Source organism: Cydia fagiglandana, chromosome 6 (genome assembly GCF_963556715.1).
Source record: "Cydia fagiglandana chromosome 6, ilCydFagi1.1, whole genome shotgun sequence".
Taxonomy (NCBI): domain Eukaryota; kingdom Metazoa; phylum Arthropoda; class Insecta; order Lepidoptera; family Tortricidae; genus Cydia; species Cydia fagiglandana.
Genome location: NC_085937.1, coordinates 14,514,698 through 14,539,904, shown reverse-complemented (window position 1 = coordinate 14,539,904; position 25,207 = coordinate 14,514,698). Strand labels below are relative to the sequence as shown.

General features: G+C 37.2%; 1 protein-coding gene across 5 annotated transcripts in view; it reads right to left on the bottom strand.

Annotated features, from left to right (window-relative positions):
• Positions 1-25,207, bottom strand: part of LOC134665316 (glycine receptor subunit alpha-2-like) — a 44,428-nt gene that overhangs the window by 5,844 nt on the left and 13,377 nt on the right. Inside the window, exons 2-9 of one of the 5 annotated variants that reach the window (XM_063522233.1) lie at positions 11,544-11,611; positions 6,527-6,594; positions 5,588-5,817; positions 3,623-3,705; positions 2,634-2,792; positions 1,075-1,273; positions 629-839; positions 313-426 (exon numbers count right to left, since the gene is read on the bottom strand). In XM_063522233.1, the coding sequence (XP_063378303.1) occupies positions 313-426; positions 629-839; positions 1,075-1,273; positions 2,634-2,792; positions 3,623-3,705; positions 5,588-5,817; positions 6,527-6,594; positions 11,544-11,611 (1,132 nt within the window). The remainder of the gene's footprint in view (positions 1-312; positions 427-628; positions 840-1,074; positions 1,274-2,633; positions 2,793-3,622; positions 3,706-5,587; positions 5,818-6,526; positions 6,595-11,543; positions 11,612-25,207) is intronic. The other 4 variants (XM_063522235.1, XM_063522234.1, XM_063522237.1 and 1 more) reach the window with 4 other exon arrangements.

Sequence of the window (25,207 nt, the reverse complement as noted above, 5' to 3'; positions counted from 1 at the left end):
CGTCTACGACCTGCGATGTGCTGTAGCCACACAGTGCAGTGCCTTTAATTTATCTTTACCTTACTACTCGATCTTGACTCAGTTCCGACCTTATTTTTTCTCCAATTCCTTTTCCCCGAGAGGGATGACTAAAAATTTGTCACTTTTAAAACATAATTTATGCAACATCCTAAACACACAGAGCAAACGTTAGTGGCACAGTTATGCCTACCTAATGAACGTTATTTGTAAAACATTCTACAAAATGCAATCTACACAGTATTCAACGTACAAAATTCTAAAGGCGTGTGACATGAGTCGTATAATATTTACCCTCGAAATGGTCTGATGGTCGAGCTGCTGCTTGAGGCCTTCGTCCTCCACACTGAGGGTCGGCGAGAACACTCCGCCCTGTGGGGTGCCTGTCACGGGAGTGCAACTCAACCTCTGGAATCGCAAGAAAATAATAATTTATGGCCTGGGATCAACCGCATGCACGTCCGTTAAAATACAGTTGACCCGCCTCTCGGGCATTGAGATCCACTCTCGTCTCATTGCGGATTGTGTGAGATGTAGCAAAATAAGCGGTCTATCAAGAATAAAATGGAGTGAAAGGCTACTCATGCACTATGTTAGTACTGGTCTGTACCTGAGAATGGTTGACGTGTAAAGGGGGTGGAGCTAGTTGCGCGGCGGAGGCGGCGCGGCGCATGTCCGCTCGGCGGCGGCACCAGCTCTTGTCGTAGCGGATGCCGAAGAGCACCACGAAGTACTCGAGCAACGCCAGGAACACGAATATCGTGCACGAGATCAGCCACACCTCTATACACTTGAGCTCGAGCGCGTCGGGAGAGTTTGTACTGGAAATTGAGAATAAACAATGAATAACGTTACAAGTTACAATACGAACTTTATGACATTACAATGTGGTGGCGTCAAGGAGGCCTGGTTTCTTTTTTACAGGCTCTTCAAGATATGTCTTACACTTATGATTATGGGAGAAACGAAGCTGCCTAAGGGGATGATGACGGACAATAACTGGGTACAGCAGATAGCTCTCTAAGAGATAATTACGCTTGAAAGTTGTGCCCTTACCTGACTGTGTCGAACATGGTGACGAGCGACAACAGGGTGGTCACAAGCAGCACCATGCGGCCGGGCACGATCTCGGGGATGACACAGAAGCTGCCCCACGAGATGATGACGAACAGCGACGAGGGCAGATAGCTCTCCAGGAGATACCCCCGCAGCTCGCGAGACAGCGTCATCTGAAGCCGCGCTGCCGAATGCTCGCCTAGAGGCATAACAAATAGGTAGGTAGGTTCCAAGTCTAGACACAAAACAGAATACTAGCTACATATTTTCAGAGAGAAAGTCATAGTAAAAGCAGATAGGTAAGACAATTTTGTTGTGCAAAGAGGTCTGTTCCATAAAATATGATTCTAATGCTTTACTTTTCAACTAAGCCTACTGTTGCAGGCGCAAAGAGTTTTTCCTAGTAACTTCTCTCTGATCTAATTCTGGTGGACTTTTACTACTACGTTGCTTTCACGAGTGGTTCGAATGGTTAAAGTAACATTTTAGTGATACATGTGCAGACTTCTGTTCTATTTTTTACCCGGCATTACGTGACATTACTGTAACTAACAGAATAAATATGTACTAATTCAAATTTTCATAATATAGTATACTACTCAACATAAATATTATATACAACTCAACGTAGGTAATATTTAAATTTCAAACGATAAGCTAGCTACGATTTTAATTTCTTGAACTTATTATCTAAGAGTTCCACCAACAAAAAACACAGCTCAACATTTATACACTAGGACAGTAAAACATCAGTATTGTTAACAACATGACACAGACAGACAAACCACCAAGCAAGACAATCACACACTATGATTATGAAAACATATACGCATATTAGAAGAGTAACAGAAAGGAGTAACAACACATAACCCAACGCTAAGAACAGAAAGGTATAATCTGCTAGGCGCGGATGACGGTGACATAGCGAATATGCAAGTTTACAGAAAATTATATATCGTTGTTGACAAAATAATTGTAATACGGTGTTTCATCCGAACCCAGCGTAAGGTAAACGTACTGGTGCTCGACGCGATCTCAGTACATGTCATCTTGAAACTTAAGTCGTTGTCAATAGAGGTGACAGCTAGGTGTCATCTATTGGGCATTAGCATGTCGAGCACTAGTACGTTTACCTTACTTGCGTCATGCCAGCGGCAAGCGACAGCGCGTAGCAGTATAGAATTAGTAGAGTCCAACTGAGCGAGACACAATTTTGATGGTAACATAAATTACTATGCAAAGAACGGCGTTTAGAGTTAAGATTACTTAATTTGTATTCACGAAACAGCGAGAACCAGTTAACAAGGGATTGGACTATGTATGTCCCTAAGTACACCCTTCGGGTGATACTCATTTGAACGCCTTGCAGGTATCAGGTAGTAAGAATTAAGGCACTTTTTCTTAACTGGAACACCGCGAGCGCAGGCGATTGTACCTATATACAGTCAAATAGGATTAGATGTCAAAATTGTTTATCACTCGGTTCTAAATTGGATACGTACATGATTAGTGATTTATGAGGCGCAAACTTAAGCGCAAAGCAATAAATATACATTTACCTTCACCATATTGGGCAATACGTTTACTTTTGTCCGTAGTGAAGCTGACTACGTATTTGGGCAGGCGGAACTGGTTGCGCTGCCCGCCGGCCAGCCGCCAGCCCAGCCACGGAGGCACTTCCCGCCATTCAAATCTGACGTACTCCGATGTGTATTTGTCTGAAAGCAGTTTAGGTCATGATCACTTACGGTATGTTTAGAAATTATATAGACTTAAGTGACACTGTATTACCCACAATAGATATAATTAAATCTGTACGTTTTAGTCACTAGGAGAGAAGAGGAGTTTGCTGAGAACCATAGAAAACAGAAGAGGAAAGATGCTTGGTCACCTGCTACGACACGACGCATTTATCAAAAATATCGTTGAAAAAAGAGTTGAGGCAACGAGACGGAGGGGGAGACTAAGGAGAACGTACTCGTACATAGATCAAGTAAAGGAAAAGCTCAAAGTCGTGTCATAAGTATCAGGCTGTCAAGGAGAAGGCAGAGGAGCGACATGCATGGAAATCGCTCCACCGACAAGAGTCTAACTCTTAAATAAATGATGATGAAGAAAACGAATATTTAAGAAAACGGGTTTTATGACATATACTGATATATATATACACAAATATTTAAAAAAGACATGCAATTAAATTTAGTTACTAAACTTCTACACGTACGTAAGTAGGTATATTTTGGTAACAGCAAGTAATGAGCAAGTAGGTATATTTCACCAAAACTCTTCAAAGGAGAGAAAATAGGTAGAGTACAGGTATAAAAAGATGAAACGTGTCACGCTTAGCTCATTTCTTAAGCGATCAAGAAAGTCACATAACATAAAGATAAATAAATAAATAAAAAAAAATGAGCAGGCCGGTTATCTTACATCCGCAGAGAAAAATTTGTTGAAGTTCAAACAGTAAGCACATAAGATCAGAAACAGTAGCATTTGATGATACGAATTCTCTCTATAATGATAAAAGTTACTATTTAATTATACTTACAGCTACTAAAATCAATGTTGCAGGTTTGCACGTCTAGAGGGTATAACACGAAGTCCATCTCGCATTTTATTGTTATCGTCGCGCTAAAATAAATTGAAAACATTTTATTTTCACACAAATCAAATCTACATCACACAACTCGTGTCCATTAACTCATCAAACAGATTGTAGCATATAACCTTTAATTTTTTGGCCAGGTCGTAAATTCAAAGTTGTCAACGCCATTACAATAGGTACTCGTATACTGGAATCAGTTATGTAACGCTGCCATACATGACCCAAAAATTTTTTATTAAGCTATGAGCTTCATCACATCTGATATTTGAGTAATTTTAAGCATTTCTAGCCTGGGGTAGGGGGGAGGGTGGGATACAAAGACGGCCGCCACCCGTAATCTTTAAAAAAAAATCTATTCTGATCCTGGTGGGTACTAGGGCAAGTTTGGTATCATTTTCGTATAAACCAAAGACGTAGAATTCATTGCTCATATTTGTTTTTTTTTTCAGTTTCACAGTAATTTTACAAGAAAAACGTAAAAAGGTGAAAAATTTGGTTGGAGATTTTTGCTACGCGGAGCCGAAACTACAAAAGATAGAAAGTTGAAATTTGCACACTAAATTACATTTATAAAGTGTACAAGAGATAAGAAGCGATTTTGAGAAATTCAACCCCTAAGGGGGTTAAAAAGGGGATGAAAGTTTGTATGGGGTTCAAGTTTTATTTTAAGCTAGGAATTTGAAACTTCGTAAAACGATATATTATTAAAATATAAGAAAACTAATATCAGCGTTTTTGAAAATTCATCCCCTAAGGTAGTGAAAAAGGGGTTGAAAGTTTGTATGGATATCAAAAAAAATTTCGAACGCGGGACTTGAATCTTTGTATTTGGGGATATTATTAAAAGACAGGAAAAGTAATTTCAGCGTTTTGTAAAATTCATCCCCTAACAGGGTTAAAAAGGGGCTGAAAGTTTGAATCCATTACAAATCCGAGTAGACACACATTTCTTATTGCCTCCCAGGCTTGAAATGCTTAGAATTACTCAAGGAACATATGTGATGAAGCTCATAGCTTAATAAAAATTTTTTGGGTCAACTTTATAACTGCTTCCGCTAGTAGTTTTATGTCACAACATGAAAATAACGCATTCCATATGTCTGGTCCAATCAAGATCAAATTAAAATAAAACTAATAAATGTATCTAGGTACAGTCTGCTTCATGTTTATTACTTTGTTTTTCATATTATTACTATACAGGATGGCTATAAAATAACTGCATTCCCGTTGCCAGGGAGGTTTTGGAATTATACTGAGCAGCTTTTACTATGGGACCAACCCTGAAATCGCAAATAAAAAATTACCCTTTCATAGAATTCATAGAAAATGGACCAGCCAAAATTAATGAAACAGCCAAATTTTTTTTTCGCGACATCGGGGTTGGTTACATAGGTAGTAAAAGTTGCTCAGTATAATCCCAAAACCTCCTTGGCAACGGGAATGCAGTAATTTTTAGCCAGCCTGTATAGCAACTTTTTAAATAAAGATTGCATATAAATATTGGAGATGTCCTCGACATTGAATAAAGAAATATGTTGGACAGATATTTTAAATATGATTATCTACACTCTTATTTTCATCGCCGTTATTAGAGTTAGGTATTTAAATACTCGTATTATTGGGATTCAAGGAAATTTGTGTTGGTTGACATTTCTTTCTTAAATGCCAATGGAAAATGCCATGAATTTTTAACGTATTTCTAAAACTGTAAAATTAAATAAAAAAAATTTTATAGTAGAGGAAATAAAATTAATTTATTTACAGTTATCTAATTAAAAAATATGATATGTAGAACTGTAGAGGTAGATAGTAATATTAGGTACATCTTATTTATTTACTTGTTAAAGTCTGTTTAAAAGACCAACCTATTGAGTATGTAAAATTAAATAATAATGTCAATGGACGAACCCAATACTGACTGAGACGGTGCTATTCTTATAAAGCCTGAGCGATGCCATCTCCTGCAGCACGGACAGGATCCTCATGGTCTGCAGCTGCCAGATGTACAGGTCTGGCGTCCAGATCAGCTGGCGGAACTCCCAGGGCAGGTCGATGGACTCCAGGCCCACCTTTAGCCGGGGATCCTTCCAGGACACTTGTAGGAACACGTCCAATGTTATCTCCTTGGGAAATAGAAACTTATATTTTCGAATTAATATCATTAGGGAGAAGAAAACTCTCCATTCATTCCATTCATCATTCGTTCTTCATTGCATTCTATTGTTGCCCCGTACAAACGCGAATTTTATGAAGATATGCAGGTAGGAGTTTAGTATTAGGATTACTTTTTCTGTGACAAATGGTGAAAAATATGCCCAGAAGAATTATCATCAAATAAAATGCGATTGTATGGGACAGATCATGGAATGCTTCCTATGGTAATAATACCTTGTACAGATTTAAATTGAAAGAAACAGAGCTTTAAGTATATATATATATATTTATTCGAAGGAGCCGAAGGAGGAAGACTAAGGGCCAGTTGCACCAACATCAATTGACGGAATGATCAACGCCACTCAGAGTGAGCTACGCATTTTTCAATAATATTTAACGAAGATTTTAACGTTGACTGTCGGTTTGGTTTAACCGGCGCTTAGTAGAAGTAGCCGGATAATAAAAAAACAACCTTTTGAAAAATGTTAAGATTCCTCCAGCCTCTTTTACCCCTTTGAACGCCACGCCTAATGGGCGCGGCGCGTCATTAACCTTGTTTGAGGGCACGAAGGTTGATATTAGGCTGTAGCCGCGCGCGTCAGGTTAAGTTTTCCGCGATCAAAGGGTCAAAAGCACGTGTATTTTAGGAGGAAGGAAGAATATTCAATTAAAATAAGGCGACATAATATTTACCTCCTTATTCTCATCCACTCCCGAAACACGGTTGACATTGAGCCCTATGAACACGGTTGTGTTCTTTCCTGAAAACAAAACAAGAATATGTAAGTATATAATATAATATACAATAACACGTATATGTATATAATAGCTTTTTCACCACACCAGCTCGGAAAGGCTTACTTTGCACTTCAAAAACTGATAGCAAAGTTGCATGAGGCAAAGTAATTAAATGCAAATTTTGAGTTGCTTTCTTATGTTTTCTGGTAGAATTGATGATTATGGATGATAAATATTTAATAACATTCATTTGGATTTGATTTGGTTTGATTTTGTTTGATATTTTACATTTAATATTTGGTGTGGTGAAAAATTTTGTGTTTCACTCGGGGGCAAATTTTGTTTAACCCTCGTGCTTTGAAACCCTCGCAATGCTCAAGATTCCATTTTTCGAACCACTCGCTACGCTCGTGGTTCAATTTTGGAATCTTTCGCTTGCTCGGGTGTCAATATTAGCACGAGCGGTTAAACAACAACTTTGCCCCCTTGTAAAACAAATAACTATTGTTGGCATATAATTATATAATTATTTTCCGCCTCCCTATGTCGCTAACAGGTGATTTACGTACGTTTAGGTAGGTACACGTGCTTATGATTGCTTTCAAAATAAAACAATTGTAAAATCAATTCATTTCATGTTTGTGTAAGTGTTACGAGTAATAAGCGTCAGGAAAGAAATAGATTCAAGCTAAGCGATCACTGGAACCGCTAATGTCTGTCTATAATGTTATGGCTCATCTCTACAGCCAGCCAGCCAGCCCCTCCAAGGGACGCAGCCATGCGGTAGAATGAGATAGCAATATCACTTGCTCCCTCTAACGCATAAATGCGTCCCTTGGAGTGGCCGGCGCTGGCCCATCGTGTAGAGGAGCCATTAGCCACAGTGTAGCATGGCAAACCTGCATGGCGCAACCACCGCGCGCGCTGGCCGTTGATATAAAAAATATGCCTTTTCCACTCGTCTTTTGTTTTATTCTGGTGATTCTTTCTCGGCAATTTGACTACAATTCGCACAACTATGTTAATGACAATGACGCTTAAATATAACGTCGTGTTATTTAGCTATAGTGGAGCGCATATGTCTCTAAGGTTTATTTATACAATACGATGTTCAGAGAATAGCGCAGAGGCTCCGATGAAAGTGTTGCCTTGCCGCTATATATAACCGGGATGCACCGTTTCTCTATATTTGTCTCTTAAGTCAATCAACCAACCATTTGCAGATATCACAATTATAAACTAACGAAGGAGATTGCTATAGCGATGCCGATGATGGGGTGTTATTTACCACATACATATATTTATACAAGGTACAAATAGTACAATAATATAACACCATCGTGTATTTTTAAAAGAATATTCATACTTTTTCAAATATTTTAATAATGTTGAAATATCCGCGTAGTTAACCTTGGAAACTTTTTGTTTGAGTGGTTACATAATTCTGGAAAATTTCACGAAGAACCTAAATGTACCTACGAGTATAGGTACTTATACAGGGTATGTCTGATCTTAGGGCTTTAAATCCAGGGCTCGATTCTACTCGCTAAACTGAGCTACTTTTATTATGGCACCAACCCCGAAGTCCCGAATTTTTTTTTTACTTTTTCATACATTTTGGCTCATCAGATGTCAACGTTTTCTATGGAAAAGCCAAAATTTTTTCTCCAATTTTAGGGTTGGTCCCATAGTAAAAGTAGCTCAGTTTAGCGAGTAAAATCAAGCCCTGGATTTAAAGCCCCATGGTCAGACACACCATGTATACTCGTAAGACAACGACAACAAGAACGTAGTTATATATACCTAAATACAACGTATTTAGTTATGTAGGGCAAACCTTGGCTATTCGGTGATACTTGGTTATCCGGTGATAGTCAGTTTTAATGTGTTTTATCCGCGTTACCTGGTAATTATATTACTTGAAACCATATTACACCACATTAGTCACATCCATGGTATCTCTTAAACATTGTTTTAAGCAATAAAATTACCGGGTAACTCGGCTAAAAGACAATAAAACTGACTATCACCGAATAACTACGTATCACCGAATGGCCAAGGTTTGCCCTACGTACAAGTTTTAAAGATAAATTTTCAATTTCCAAGTCAATTTTTTAAAGAGAAAACATCTAATAATTTTTATAACCCTTTGTAGTATTTAGTGACCTGATCCATAACTTTCAAGCTCTAAACGGCATAACGACTGTTAAATCAATACCTAAAGTTCAAATCCGCCAAAATGACTACGTCAGTGCCGCAGACACGAGGAGGAACTTTAATAAACAACCAAAACTTTTACTACTGAACGTGTTACGGGGCGATTGATCAAGGAAACCTTGAATTTAAAATTAAGATTCAGGTTTTAGTAATAAAAATGCTTAAGTATGACACTGCATGATAGGGAAAAATCTGTTTTTGTCATATCACGATAATAAATAGAATATAGGTAGCAGTGGCGGCGCGTCAAACATATCCATAGGCAAGCCGGGGCTCATTTGGCTTACATATTTCCTTTACAACTATGCTCAAACGTCCAAAAACAGGCAAGCCGGTGGGAATCGGCTTTCATGGACGCGCCGCCACTGATAGGTAGGTAAATAGTATTTTATCCGTTGCATGACCGGTAAGTGTGGAGGATTTGGGGGAAGTCTGTGCACAGACTAATGTCTTTTGGCTGATATTTATAAAAAGGGTACCTAGTTAAACCAGAGGTCAGAATTTATACCTAATTACGGATGTGTAAGGAAAAGGAACATTATTTAGCATTTACACAGCGTGTAGGTATTTCTACTAAATGCAGGCGGTCAAACGCGTGTATTATCTGAACATACTATACCTACATGTATTCTTCAATGAAATAAGTCAGGTGCAGATAATTGCGAAATATGTAGGTACGTCATTATTATTACAGCGACGAAGCAATATAACGTGGCGTTTAATATAAAAAAATCATGTTGATTCGAGTTAACGAACGAAGTTAATGAATGATAAGCTAAAAACGAGGTACGCTGAATCCGCCGAATAATATCCGGATCCGGCCTTAAGTGGATGGATCACAGCAATCGTTAGGCGCGATGTCTAGCCTACCGACTAAAAATATACCATTGAAAATTAATAATGGACTATTTTTATGCGAAAAATTATGACAGGGAAGATTCTCTGGTCTAGCCCGAGAACATGGTTAAAATCCGGTAAGTACAAACTACAAACAGGGCGGCTACCGCGAAAACCGAAATTCGCAAATTGCGGGGATCTTTCTCTTTTAATCCAATGAAGGCGTAATTAGAGTGACAGAGAAAAATCCCCGCAATTGACGATTTTCGGTATTGGCGGTAGCCCTACAGAATAGATAGGTTTTTTACGGCCAAAGTGGCCAAATAAGGTGGTGGTACTGGTGCTGGAGGTGGTCCCAGTACCTACATGTCATCTTGAAACTCAAGTCATTGTCAATAGAGATGACAGCAGGATGTTATCTATTGGGCATTAGCATGTCTCGACATTGGTAGGTACCATCTTACAAATATCGGTAAGTACACATCCGTTTTTCTATAGAATCTAGTAACGAGGTGTATTACGATATGTTTAGCTACTTTGCCTATCACTATTTATTTGATGCTGACCATGCAAATAATTATGAATAGAACACGGGTTTATGGGTTTAAGTTGGTAGGTAAGTAATACAAGTAGTACCAGGGGTGCGAAACTCCTGAGATCGGTCAAACTCGGCTCCGCTCGGCTCAGCATTGCTCCGAGCAATTATTAGGGTTGGCACCACTTGACAACCTTCTGCGTGCACGACCACAGATAAGATAATCACGAATTTTGACAACCCTAAATAGCCGAAAGGGATAGTGTCATATATTAGAAAGGGATAGCATGATTCGACCCTAAACCGCTGTCAAACTTCGGTTTTCTAGGAAGTTTCCTTTCTGTACGGTAGTACTATTATTTATTCTGTGGTAGTACGAACATGTTGTAGGACAAATGGTCAAAATTACTTTAAATGGGTACCTATGAATTATTTTGTTTTGATCATTTAACAAAACACTGTATGTGTAGGTATTGTAGGTTGTAGGTTAGTATATCTAAATCTTTACCCAGGTGAATGACTTCGCTCGTGAACCGTAAAAACCATGAAAATTAATGACAGAGAAGACATTTTTATGAGCTGTATGAAAATATTAATGAATACTTAAACCGTCTGGTGTTTTAAACATGGTTGTTAACATTTGAAAAATGTGAATGTGATTTAGTTATGCCATCATATAAAAAGTCATCGGATTGTAGGAAAATTTAATGACAGGTGGGGAATTTTTATATAGATTAAATTAATTATTAACGTTTGTAAGTGTGTAGGTATATTTTAGAAAATATTATATTGGAAACTATAAGACAAATTTTACAAAAAGCAAATTTAAAATGACCGCTGGGTTATAACTGTTTTAGTATCAAGTTTCGAATAACTGTTATTTTTTTAAAGAAGTAGAGAATTCATATTTTATTCTATTTCGTTATTATAGTTTTTCACTCAAGAAAGTTTTATTTTCATTTTACGAAGAAAACCTGGAGCGATCACTAATTATGTATATGGGAAAAGCATCGATAATTGGGTTTAACGATATAGGACCTCATTTAAATCATCATTTAATCATGGCAATCATGTACAACATTACCTATTAAACATACAAAGTAACATACATATATTATATGTGAACATAGTTAAACCCTGACAGGGTATAGCAATTTATTTTAATTTTATACTAAAGCCCTACCTGGCATTAAATTTTGCTCCCTAAAATCCGATGTATGCATAAATAAAGTTGGTCAAGCAAATGTTGTCAGTAGAAAAAGGCGGCAGAAAAATGTAGGCGCGAAGGGTTATCGTTCAAAGAGAATTTGATTTTCGCGCCTTTTTCTACTGAAAAGATTTGCTTGACCAGCTATATATGTATATAAAAGAGTAAGAACTCACCAGGTGGAATGTTTCTGTTATAGTCTGAAGGTATGTCGTACGTTTGCTGCTCCAGGTACAGGATCTGGCTGAAAACAAGGTTCACTGATTAGTGTTCAGATCATATAGGGTCAAGTGGGGTAAATTTAAAACAGTGGGAAAAATAAGACCCACTTACACCTTTCTACTAACCCGGGATTAAGACTGCAATAAATTATATGAAGGACAAAGCAAGACAAACACTCAAACTCATTGTACCTATTTAAAAAGAAGTCTACACACATGGTTTTTTTAAAATGGTATAGTAATTAAAATAAGTAAGTAAAACAATTGAGTATTAAAAACTTTGTCTTATTTTTACCCGTGTCTTAGTCATATTTACCCCACCTGACCCTATTCATTTAAACCAATATTTATTTTTTGTGGTTTTAGCTTTTTCGTCAGATATCGATTACCATTGGTAAACATATAGTGTTTTTTATCCCGTAGAATATTTAAAAAATCCTAAAAATAGTCTAAATTTGTTTGACAATTTTATGAGCCCATTTATGAGTCACTTAACGATTCTCCGTTATAGGGTCAATTTTAAAATAATCCTCTTTTCATTAGCATGCATAATATAATCAATCAATCAAATAATTTATTTGCAAGAATACAGTTTTTTGATTAGGTTTTGACTGAGATGATGACCTATGATGGCCTATTCTTACATACCGGGTGTGGCCTGTTAAACGAGCAAATAATTAAAACATAGATTGTACTCCTCAAACGGTGACACTTTTGTTTAACAACTTTTAAAAATTATGAAGTATTTTTAGACTCCCTATTTTTCATACAAAATAAATATTATCTTCAATGGACGCCATCGCCACGCCATTCGCTAACAAAATTCGCAATACATTGCGTCTTAGAATAAACTTTAAAGTGTATTAAAGTTCAAACCACAAGTTATTTTTAAAAGTTGCTGAACAAATGTTGGTCATTATGAGGAGTACAGCCTATAGTAAAATTTTTTGCTCGTATTACAGGCCACACCCGGTATATTTTTTTAATTTACAGTCATACATTTTTTCATAAAATTGATATTCTTTGTATCGTATTTACTAAGTATATTAATATGATTTTATAATACGAATCATGTAGTTATACCTATAGGTAAATAAATTACTTAATCCTTATTTGCTTTTATTAATCTTAATTGCGTAGACATTCTGTTATCACACAGACAGCAGTTAAAATAGATTAAAGTATGACTTCGTAGTATTAGTTTAAAATATATGAATGTACCTAATCAATGTGTGCAATGTATACTAAAAACCGAAGAATAAACGTCTAGGCAATAAGTCCTTTTTATTTCAAAGAAACTATCTATGTATAACATATTGAATATAAAATAACTTATTAAAATAAACTACAAAGAAATTAAAATTAATACTAAAATAAAAGAAACTTACCTATAAAATAAAAACCTAATTATAAAAAGAATACCCCCTCTAGCAGGTCCGCCTGTGGCATGGTACCCATTACGCTGGCGGCGTTTCCTCGCTGAACCGCCAGGGCGATTCGTTGCGAGAAATACGCGCCAGCTCTGGGATCCCCTGTGGCGTCAATCAGCCGTCCCGACAGGGCCCTCACAAAGGCCTGCATGTCGGCTGACCAAGGGCCCAGTGTCTCTACCGCGAGCGCCGCAAACTCGTAGTCCTTAAGTAAGGACGAATATTTGCGGCGCTTGAGAACCTGGGCCTGATCAGCCGCGCCGCCGGCCTGGGTGCGGGTCGCCTGGATATGGGACTGTGCGAAGGTATCTACGCACGTTGCGTCCCACACCAGGGCCCTACCTAGTTTCCACGGCACCAATGTGGCCCCGTCGGGGCGCTTGCCATCGTCCCTCGCCATGCCCGCGGGTTCGAGAATCGCAGGCACAGAGGCAAGCGACCGACGGACCAAATCATTGATGGTACCTAGGCAATAATAATTTAAAATTCATTACAATGAGTAGCATCAGCAGACTGATAGACAAGCTACTTCAATAATGCACCAAACTGCGCCGACAAACTAACATATGTTTACCTAGGTCAAAAAGAATAGATAGTATAGAGGGGTCCTGTCATAGTAAATTTTGTAGTCACAGTAAATTTACTGCCATCTTTCGACACACGACTAAAACTCAAAACGAAAACGTATAAAATTATCAAAAAATGTATGTATATGGATAAATGATTTTATTATTTTTAAAATATATATCATTTTGATCCATGTTCATTTATTGATATCCATGTGTTAGAATTGTTAAATGTGAAACGGTGTCGTCACGCCATCTAGCCGATAGGCTAATGGTGTGTGCGACATCTATCCGAGAATGAGTTTTTCTTGATTTCCGAAGCACGTTTTTTACTTAGACTTTATTCAAAATCAAAAAATCAAAATCAAAATACATTTATTTCAGATAACTAAGATCCATACATTGATACATTCGACTCACAATAATAAATAATCATACAACACCATTACAATATAAATGTTAAATTAAATTAAAATACTAAAAATAAAAATAAAATTATAATAAAATCACATTTAAAATTAATAAATTAGGCACAGAAACAAATTAAAAATTAAAACACAGTAAAAATTTATATTTAAAATCACACTTATACGAAGTTACATATGTCTTTGCCTACGTGTACCTACATAGTTTACAATGGAATTTATTTATGTAACAGATAATGCATAAGAAGATTCCACTAATACAATTATGTGAAGGCGAAGAATTGACTTGGCATTTGCGTGGATTAGCGCCACTAAGCTGCGCTGCCAGAGACAGGGCCTACCGCGAACCACGTTCGACGTGTTGCCTCTCCGTCGCACTTGTAAATTCGTACGTAAGTGTGACAGGGAGGAAACACGTCGAACGTGGTTCGCGGTAGGCCCTCAGTTTAGGTGCGTAGGTATTTCCTGATACATTGTTATCTATTATTCTTGTATAGTTTGTTTACGGTTTACGGTTGACATAGCTAATGGTTTTTATGTTAGTGTAGAAGAAACATATAAGTACCCGACAATTTCTTAATAGTTGGGGGTTAAATTGGGGCATTCTATAAAAATGTCGGGTACGTGATGCAATTTTTTATACACTTCTGTACGTATATGATGGTCGTTCTTGTCTACGTGACAGCGGGATAAAACTGTGTCCGTCACTTTCTATCCCACGGTGTTAAAAAGGGACAGTTATTTTATCACGTGGATAAAGATGGATAAAGCTATCCATAATACGCCGGCTGATAAGGGTAAGAAGCCCATATTTGGCATAATAACGTTTGATAACTTAATGTAGCTTTAAATGGCATATAATACATTTTTCTGCAGGTTAATAAGGTAGCTGCCATATGCGTCAGGCGCCTAAAATAGGCTTTTTTTGGAATGCCTCAACTATATATCCATTGTTTGTCCAAATATTCGTTTTGCATTTAGCCATAGGTGTCTTCCTACATACAGTGGCCAATTATTTAGCCGGGATAAGACTTGATAATTAATGAATTTGTTTCGGTTTTGAGTTACTAATTAAAACTGACGCAGTTTTACTTTTAAAACGCGCTTTCTTAATTTTATTGTTCTTGATTTTCTCCACATGAATAAAACATCACTTTCTTGAAGTCGACTGCACATGAAATAGGTATATTAATTACACGACCGACTGGTAATGAAATATTGCATGTTTGAGCACACGCAGGCGGCTACAAACTAAAACGTGTCACAATGAAGGATGACGGAAATTGTATATTGTTTATCGTTATAGGTCATCGCTTGCACTTGTAACTTCAGGGCTCCTTTTCTCACCCTTGCTATTGTTTTAATAAAATTAAATGCTACAAGACTTCTAGTAACTTAATAAAAAAAATCGGACAAAGGCGAGTCGGACTCGCGCATTATGGGTTCCGTACCATTAAGGGGCCCACTGATTAACAGTGCGCCGAACGGTATCGTCCTGTCAGTTGTTCGGAACTGTCAAAATTTTGTTGTAACTGATAGGCCTATGCCGTTGCCGTCCGGCGGACTGTTTATCAGTGGACCCCTTTATCCAAAAAAATCACGTTAATTGTATGGGAGCCCCACTTAAATATTTACCTATTTTATTCTGTTTTTAGTATTTGTTGTTATAGCGGCATAGACGGACAGACGGACAGCGGAGTCTTAGTAATAGGCTCCCGTTTTTACCCTTTGGGTACGGAAACCTAAAAAAAGGGGAAAACATTATTTACGGTACAACATTACACAAGAACCTATTCACAGTAGTAAGAATAAGCCGCGAATATGCATGCAACTCAGCATGTAATAAAGCCATAAAAAATTGTACCTTTTATTTTCAAGTATTCAAGTAGTTTATTTGCATTCACGTTGTAAATAACATCTTAAGAAATAAAAGTTTCAAATATGAGCCCCGTTAGGGCATGGCAAACCTTATAAGTAACTTAAGCTAACTTAAACTAATGTGTTTTTTTTTTACAGTAGGTAACAACTGTAATAACAAGCTTATTAGTTATTGTACAGAAAAATGACATTTTATAATATTTTATAATTTACTTTCCTACTTATTTCTAGGTAAGAATAAATAAAACTAATTTAACCATACCGATCCTGGCTAGGATAGGTATTTACTTGAAAATCAATTTATCTAATTTATCTAATTAAAATTCAAGAGCAGTATCTTCGATGCTCAATTAATCATGAGATGTGCAAAATATGTAGGTAGCCATTAAAAATCACATGTTTTAAGAATATAATTAAGAATTTACAGGTGAACAGCAGAAAACGATTAATTTTATTGCACTACGTGCCTATTAAATATAATTCAGAAACTAGTCGGATTAATATCGCTTTATTAAAACGCGGAAAAGGAAGTGTTCTTGTAACATTCGTGACTAATTATGATGCATTTTAAAATAATACGAGTAGGTGCCTAAGTAAGGCAGCCTTGTGTTAAAAGAAGATATTCGTATGTAGACATATTTTTATATATACGAGTACAACTAATTTTTTTTTTAAATCTGTTAATTTCTTAAAAAGGCATGCATATTTACAAACTTAACTACTAATCTTAAATTAAAAATATTTTTTGAGTTAAGGAGCCAAGGTAGTTATAATGAATTAATTATACACTACTATTACAGTTTTATTATATTGTTACAAGATAGGGATTTATTCTCGCATTTTAAGCATGTGTTTGTTTAAGTTGGACGTTGCAGAAAGCCACAAATGATGTAAAGTGTGGTCCTGAATTCAGCTGCAGTAATTTTAATTGAAGTTACTATAAAAAGGTAAAATACAAAAGTACCTACTTAAACTTTTGAAAAATATAGGCCGTGCTATATCTTATGCCGAATACTACATTTTAACTTAAAATTCGTGAGTTAAAAAAATAGCAGAGTGTTTTGATTCTAAAATGCTGCAGGAATAACGACAATAACAAGACCATAAATGTAAAGTAGGTACCTACTATTGAAGGGCTGCAAAATGATAGGAAAAGTAAACATGACATTTCGATATTTTGATATGATTATTACTGAAGAATACTCATTTCTACCGGAAACTGCCGGCACGCAACTGGGGGCCGAATCCGGTTTAAAGGAGCCCACCAATTAACAGTCCGCCGGACGGTATCGGCCTGTCAGTTGATCAAAAATTTGACAGTTGACCGGCACAACTGACTGGCTGATACCGTCCGGCGGACTGTTAATCAGTGGGCACCTTAGGGCCCCCCCACATCTGGCGTCTTTCGAGCGTCGGCGTCTGTCGGCGTCGGTCCAGCGCTATGGAAAATGACGTCGCTGCGCAGTTGCGTCGACGCTGCGTCGACGTTGCGTCGACGTCGGCCATAGAATTGTAGACGCCGACGCTCGAAAGACGCCAGATGTGGGGGGGGCCCTTAACGATTTGTTATGAGTGTTCATCTTGTTTTGATATGACCTTGATCGTGATCCCTGATCCTAAATGGTACCATGATTACTATGCGGCACAAATTCTTGGGATTGGTGGCATTAAGTACCTACCTACAGTCACCATCAGATATATCCGACCGGCCAATGTGTTCACAATATCTGAACACGCACTCTAACGCCTTGACAATAGAGGTGTGCTCAGATATTTGTGAGCACCTTGACCACTCCTATATATCTGATGGCGACTGTAGTACCCAAAAATTATGATTTTGTGCATTAACCAAATGTTACTCCAGTTACGCCACTTATATGGTGCTACGCCGTAGCCCATTATTAATTTTGCTCTGTGGCCGCTACGAACATGAAGACTGTGTAGTCCTTTACATAACGCAACATGTGCACTGAAAGCATGAAATCGTTTATATGGAAACCTTCTAATGCCGCGTGCAATCAAGTTCCTATTGACCTATTTTAGTTGGCAGAAATGGGGTAAATCTTGACGTTTATGGCTCCTCTAAACGATGGGCCAGCGCCGGCCACTCCAAGGGACGCAGCCATGCGGTAGAATGAGATAGCAATATCACTTACTCCCTCTAAGGCATAAATGCGTCCCTTGGAGTGGCCGGCGTTGGCCCATCGTGTAGAGGAGCCATTACATTCAACGTCTTCTTCTTCTTCCTCGCGTTATCCCGGCAATTTGCCACAGCTCATGGGAGCCTGATGGGGCCCGCTTGGCAACTGATCCCAAGAATTGGCATAGGCACTAGTTTTTACGAAAGCGACTACCATCTGACCTTTCAATCCAGAAGGTAAACTAGGCCTTATTGGGATTAGTCCGGTTTCCTCAGTATGTTTTCCTTCACCGAAAAGGGACTGGTAAATAACAAATATTTCGTACATAAGCTCCAAAAAACTCATAGGTACGCGCCGGGATTTGAACTCGCGACCTCCAGATTACAAGTCGCACCCTCTTACCGCTATAGGACCTTCCAACCCAGAGGGTAAACTAGGCCTTATTGGGATTAGTCCGGTTTCCTCACGATGTTTTTCCTTCACCGAAAAGCGACTGGCAATCCCAATAAGGCCTAGTTTACCCTCTGGGTTGGAAGGTCAGATGGCAGTCGCTTTCGTAAAAACTAGTGCCTACGTCAAATCATGGGATTAGTTGTCAAGCGGACCCCAGGCTCTCATGAGCCGTGGCGAAATTCCGGTATAACGCGAGGAAGAAGAAGAGTATGTTGATTGGTTGGCCTCAGCCATATTCAAATACCACACACAAGTGTTTTACCGGCATGATATATGAATCCGTCTCCTGAAGTATGTAAGAGTTATTATTACAATATAAACAGACGGTTGAAACGGTGTTTAATTGCTTTAGCTGGCCGTCAGACATTTATGATTCTAGAGAACGTTACGTTTCTATTGTTCTATTTTAATTTGGCGCCCTCATAAACGCATTATGCGTTTGCGTAGTTTATACCTACATATGATATTTGCGTAATTTTTTGAGCGCCTTTTTATACTAAGCTCACACAGTGACAGAACCTATAGGCTACTAGCAATTTACGTGTGGAGTATTGGACATTAATGATAACTATGTTGGGTGGAAAATTGGGAAGCATTTAAATATTTTATTTTGGACTATTTTTAGGAATATAGAAAAAATACAACCGTATAGTGTTTCATAACAGCACATGGCACTTGTAGCACAATCGGAATAAGACAACGCTGGAAATCTCTAGAAGATTCTTTAAAATTGTTATGTACGTTAGTAAAAATCTTGTTTTAGACAGCTCAATTATTATGCAATTGTGTCGATAAGACTGAAACACCGTATATTTATTACAACAATAACTGATGATTTGTATTAAATGGAAGACGACATTTTATGAAGTTTTATTTAGAGAGTTGACACAGTTAATTGATCGTTCGTGAACCTATAGTTCGTTTTTTTTAGCATTAGAAAGAACTTGCAAGAAGGTAAGCGATTTTGACATGTCTTTTAATTGAAAAACGCTTTTTAAAAACCATATACAGAAGAATATAAATGATCATATTAGATTTATAATTGTTACATATTTGCCGTAATTTATTTTTAAAATGTGTTTTTCAATTAAAAGACACATCAAGATTGTTTACCTTTTTTCTAATGCTAAAAAAAACGGGGTATAATGCTGGTTAGTAGGTATAATATTTAATTTTTATCCCGATTGTCTCCCGTAGATCCACGACAAAGCTGTAACAATGGTGAAATGCTTGTTTCAAATAAAGCTTACACAATGGTGTGCCAAAAACAAAGCCGCAAACTGTGGCTGTGGGGAAAGTAGATCTTGTGCGAAGAAGATATTATTTTAACAATTATTACTTGTTTTCAAATATAATCACAGTTCGTCTGTTAAATTACCTGTTTACGAAAGTGCGTTATGACCATTTAAATAAATTTAAAATTCGCTGCCAAATAGTACATCGGGTCATTCTCAATCTAATTAATGCTGATAGTTACATGCAGCGCTTCAAAGCATACTGTAGCTTTAAAACTAAAGTTAACAAGTGAACATATCAGTAGATCGCACAGTTGATTGTTATAAAAAGAATGAAACAAAGGAAACATCGTATTTATTTCCTTAAATAGAACGCTTATATTTTCAAATTATTTTATATTCCAATTAGATAATTAATCTTACCAAACTACTGACGTGTAGAGTATAATTTGTAACTGAAATTTATTATAATTGTAATTGCACATACCGTTGGATACAATTTGTAACCTAACGAAATATTCCCAGTCTTAGATCTCCGTTCAGAAGAAGCATCCGCATATTTCACTCTGATAGATTGCGGCCACCTGACCAGTAGACATGTAGTCGGAATTAATACTTTAACGTTGCAAATTAATCTTTGTGGCCTTCGGATAAAGTAGCTAGGCGAAAGGGGCAATGGTCTATGTTGAATATTTATTGTGATTGTTATAAGCGATTATAATTCAGTCATTTGACATTTTAAAAGCATGTTAGTACCGTGTTTATCATTATCATTTTAGCCTCCAGTCGACCACTACCTGGCGTACAGTAGTGGGCGACTGGAGCTACGCGCGCCACTTATCTCGGTCTCATCCAATTGCCCTAGGATTTTCATCAATCCGTCAACATTTTGGTCCACCTACCATCATTGCCTGGCAACATGTCCCGCCCAATCCCATTTTAAGCTTGGTAATGACGTCACCTACGTCTCGAACCTTAGTGCGGCGTCGGATCTGGATATTCCTCACTCGAGGCCCGATTCGGATTTTGAAATAGACATCTATTAGATATCTTTTAGGCATCACCAAGATACGATAACGATATGTTTAAGATCTAACCTATCAAATTTGATATTTGCGCGATTCTGGAGATACTGTGAACGATTTTCACAGGATATGACTTAGAGATCCAATTCACATCTAATAGATATCTTACTCTATCTAACGTAAAAGTGACATTGGTTGCCCGGATTGCGCTGCAAAAGAGAACTAGGTGATATCTAAACTATAACATATATAGAATGGATCTAGTACGTGTCGTCTCTTGTGAATATCTTGAAGTTCGAATACGGCAGGCGGTCTTGAAGTTTAATGCCGAGTATGGGAAGCTCCATGGCTCTCTGTGCTACTCCTATTTTATGCACATCCTCCTTACTGAGCGTCCACGTCTCGGCACCGTAATATGTCATGGTGGGCAGAACACATTGTTTAATGAGGCGCGTTTTCAGGCATTGTAGTACGTTAACGGATTTAAGGAAGTCCGCTAGTTTAGTTTAGTACCTAAACACTGATTCTTCGTATTCTGAGCTTCGTTGTCGATTCCTAATAGCGTAACAAGAACGGTTAAATAAACTAAAGCATTTAGAGAAGTCGAAAAAAGATTAACGGAGTTATTGTAAATAATATCTGTTTTCGAGTTTATAAGCAAGTATTCGAGCAGCATGTGCTGTCCTCTCGGCGCATCGTTTGGCTGACGTAAGAGATGTAAAAAGAATTGTCGTTCATATTATACGTCTAGTCTGCTCTGGCGAGGTTAGATGTAAAAACTATTGTCGTTTGTATGTCTGGTCTTGTGACGAGTGCTTGGCTGTGCGCCAGTCGTCTGCGCAGATCAGCTAACGCCAGTCTGCTGTGTTGCCATCCTATGCGAATGTTATAAAAACTTTATGTGACCCCGATATCGTTTGTATATTCCTAAACGGAGGTAACGCTTATACTGGTGCGTATGAAGCGAACGCTTCCTTACGCTCTGTAAATAGTTAAAATGATGATAATGGCTTCATCGAGTTAGTTTTTGTGCATGCATCGGCGCCTAATATTGCAGACGTATTAAATTTATTAAAGACCTTTGAACTTAGTTACTTCAAATATCCCTATATCAAATAAAATATCATGCTCATACCTGAATATGCATTATAAAAGAGAGAATAAATTTGGAGCTGCAAATTTCTTTTCTCAAACATGCAATGATATATTGTTGTTATGTTCTTCATATTAGGCTAGACGCTACGACAACACTAGACGAGAAGTATTTAGGCAGTTGCAGGCCTAGGTCATTATGTTGCTGTTTTTAGGGTTCCGTACCCAAAGGGTAAAACGGGACCCTATTACTAAGACTTCGCTGTCCGTCCGTCCGTCCGTCCGTCCGTCCGTCTGTCACCAGGCTGTATCTCACGAACCGTGATAGCTAGACAGTTGAAATTTTCACAGATGATGTATTTCTGTTGCCGCTATAACAACAAATACTAAAAACAGAATAAAATAAAGATTTAAGTGGGGCTCCCATACAGCAAACGTGATTTTTGACCAAAGTTAAGCAACGTCGGGCGTGGTCAGTACTTGGCCGTTTTCTTTTTGCATTTTTATCCGTTTTTTTTTGCTTTATGGTACGAAACCCTTCGTGCGCGAGGTCGACTCGCACTTGTCCGGTTTTTTAATTTCCATTTCCCATATATATATTTGTGACAAAGCATCGTCGCATTCAGCCATTTGAAAAAAACTGTAAACAATATTTGCTTTTTGATTCGTTATGACATTCTGCCACTACGCCTATTAAAAAAAACAATATATAAACGTTGTTTGCTACATTTTGCAGTTTTATTTATATAAAATTGACATGAACATAACATAATACTCGTAAATAACAAATTATTAAAAATTTCCATTCTATATGCATTCGGCCGGCGACTTCTTACTTCCCAGCTTCTATAGTAATGTATTATTATGTAGTGTAGTAACTATTTCAAAGGAACTATTTATTCCTGTATATAGGAATATATACTCGTATGTATTTCATATGTGGTAGCAAAAATAGTCAATGGGTATAATACTCGCGGGCCGAATGTCGCGCAGGTGGTGCTGTATGTAAATAGCACTGGCTTATATTGGTGTGTACTTTTGCTGGGTGAAATTGTAAACGATATTATTTATTTTTCCACTATGTATGATCTCATGTGTTTTAGCCGCGTTTGTGCTAGTTGTAATTGTCATGGCTCATAAGATGCACTATGGTTTTTATTTTAATAAAAAATATTATTTTAAACTGTTTCGTGAAGTCAGTTTTGTTTAGCCAAAGATTATTTGTGACGTGCCACTGGTAAAGGTACCTTATGGCGGTTGGCGCTTACGCTATTATTAACGCTGCTCCAATATTATTGCGGCGCTATGTGGCGTAAGTGCCAGCCGCCATAAGGTACCTTTTGCCGTGGAACGTCACATTTGAACCCGTAATTAAATAAGACTGCACAAAGTGGGTCAAACAGACGGATGGGCTAATGATAACAATAGTTGAACTATCGAGCCAAAATTAACGCATTTATAGCTGCTATTTGCGTCACTAAAGTCCAAATATAACCCACCGGCCCGTACCGTAACTGTGACAACAGAAATAGACCCTTGCTCTGAATAACTCTCATTGCGCGTTCTGTCACCCGGGTAACGAGCGTTGCCCAAACCGTGCGTAACATTGTGCCAATCTTCAGCAAGAAACTGTCGTTATTATGTTTGTGATGACACAAGAAATAAATAAATATTATAAGGACTAAAGTAATGCTCAATAAGACTTGTGTTGTGGGGGTGGGGTTGCTAACCGTACTATATTATATAGTATTGTACTATATTTCTGCTCCCTGTACTATGTACTTTTGGAAAAATATATAGTACGCTAAAATACTACCTATATTTCTGATTAAACGTATATGTATGTATGTATGTATAAACTCTTTATTGTACAAAACACAAAAGACAAATTTATGTTTTTTGTATATTACACTCATGTTTAGTATTTTATCTAAAAGTACTATATTTTTTTGAAATGTACTATATTTTTGATGCCTTATTCTGGAAAATACTATATTCCACCAAAAAAAAGTTGGCAACCGACTTGTGGGTACTATAAAAATACATACATTTTCCAGTAAAAGCAAGTAGCAATTGTATAAACTCCAGTGTAAAAGCCAGCCGCACTTATCTTGTAGCCAGACTACCCGTATTAACCTTACCTAATTAAATAACTCAAAATAAAAAAAAACATTTTTTTAAATATTGTAATCGTTGTTTTAAATAAAACGAATAAGTATTTCCCAAAAGCTAATAATTATAACTATTTAATCAAATACCGTTATATACTACAAAGTCCTGTACAAAAAATGACATCTTCCCTTGAAAGAATGTATGTTAAAAGGTTATATTAGGTATGTGTCTATGGTATGTTGTTGTGACTACAAATTATGGACTACAAAGGTATGTTCCATTATCTAATAACTCAATAAAAAGAGATATATATTATGTAGAATAATTAGATTGTGACATATACTTTTGAATTCGAACTGTAGCGATAAGTAGCGATATTTGAAAAAGTATTCCAGTAGTACGGATATGATGGTCGTATTTGTCTACGTGACAGCGTGATAAAACGGTGTCCGTCTCTTCCTATCCCGCAGAGTTAAAAAGTGACAGTTGTTTTATCACGTGTATAAATGTGGATAAAGCGATCCAGAATAGGCTTGCTGAAACGGTATCATGGTCGCATTTTTATTACCTTTCATGCCATGCGTCACTTTCGCACTATATTTGTTGACAGGTATGATGACAAATGATAATGAGCTGACCATCTTAGCCTTACAGAGTGGCAGATGTTTTTGGCGCATTTTTGCATCCGCTAATATTAATTCTGACTGTACCTATTCATTTCACCGCGCGTAATAGCTACACGTGCCTACAAGTGTCACATGTATAATGTCTATAATCTCATTTAAGTTACCCAGTAACATGATTAGTTGCAACGTATATTTATGCAGTTTTATTGCAATGTTGTTCGCTATCTCTGAGATATAAATACTCATGCGATGCCCCTTACAACACGCATATAGTGGCATTTAAATGAATAATATCTGAGAGACCAAGCTTTGCTCGGAAAATATATAAAAACTCAAAAATCCGCGTTTTCCTAGAGATAAGACCTAGCTAGATCGATTTATTGCCCCCAAAAACCCCCATATAGCAAATTTCATCGAAATCGTTAGAGATGTTTCCGAGATATATATGTATAAACTTATTATATATACTATGTTTATTATAAAGGTATATATCAAGAATTGCTCGTTTATTTATTTATTTAAAGGTATTAGATTAGATAGATATATTATATTAATAAACGATTTAATAGGAAAATGGACGACCGCTTTTTTATAAAAACGTAGTCCCTATTTTATTCTCTGGAAATTAACAATAGG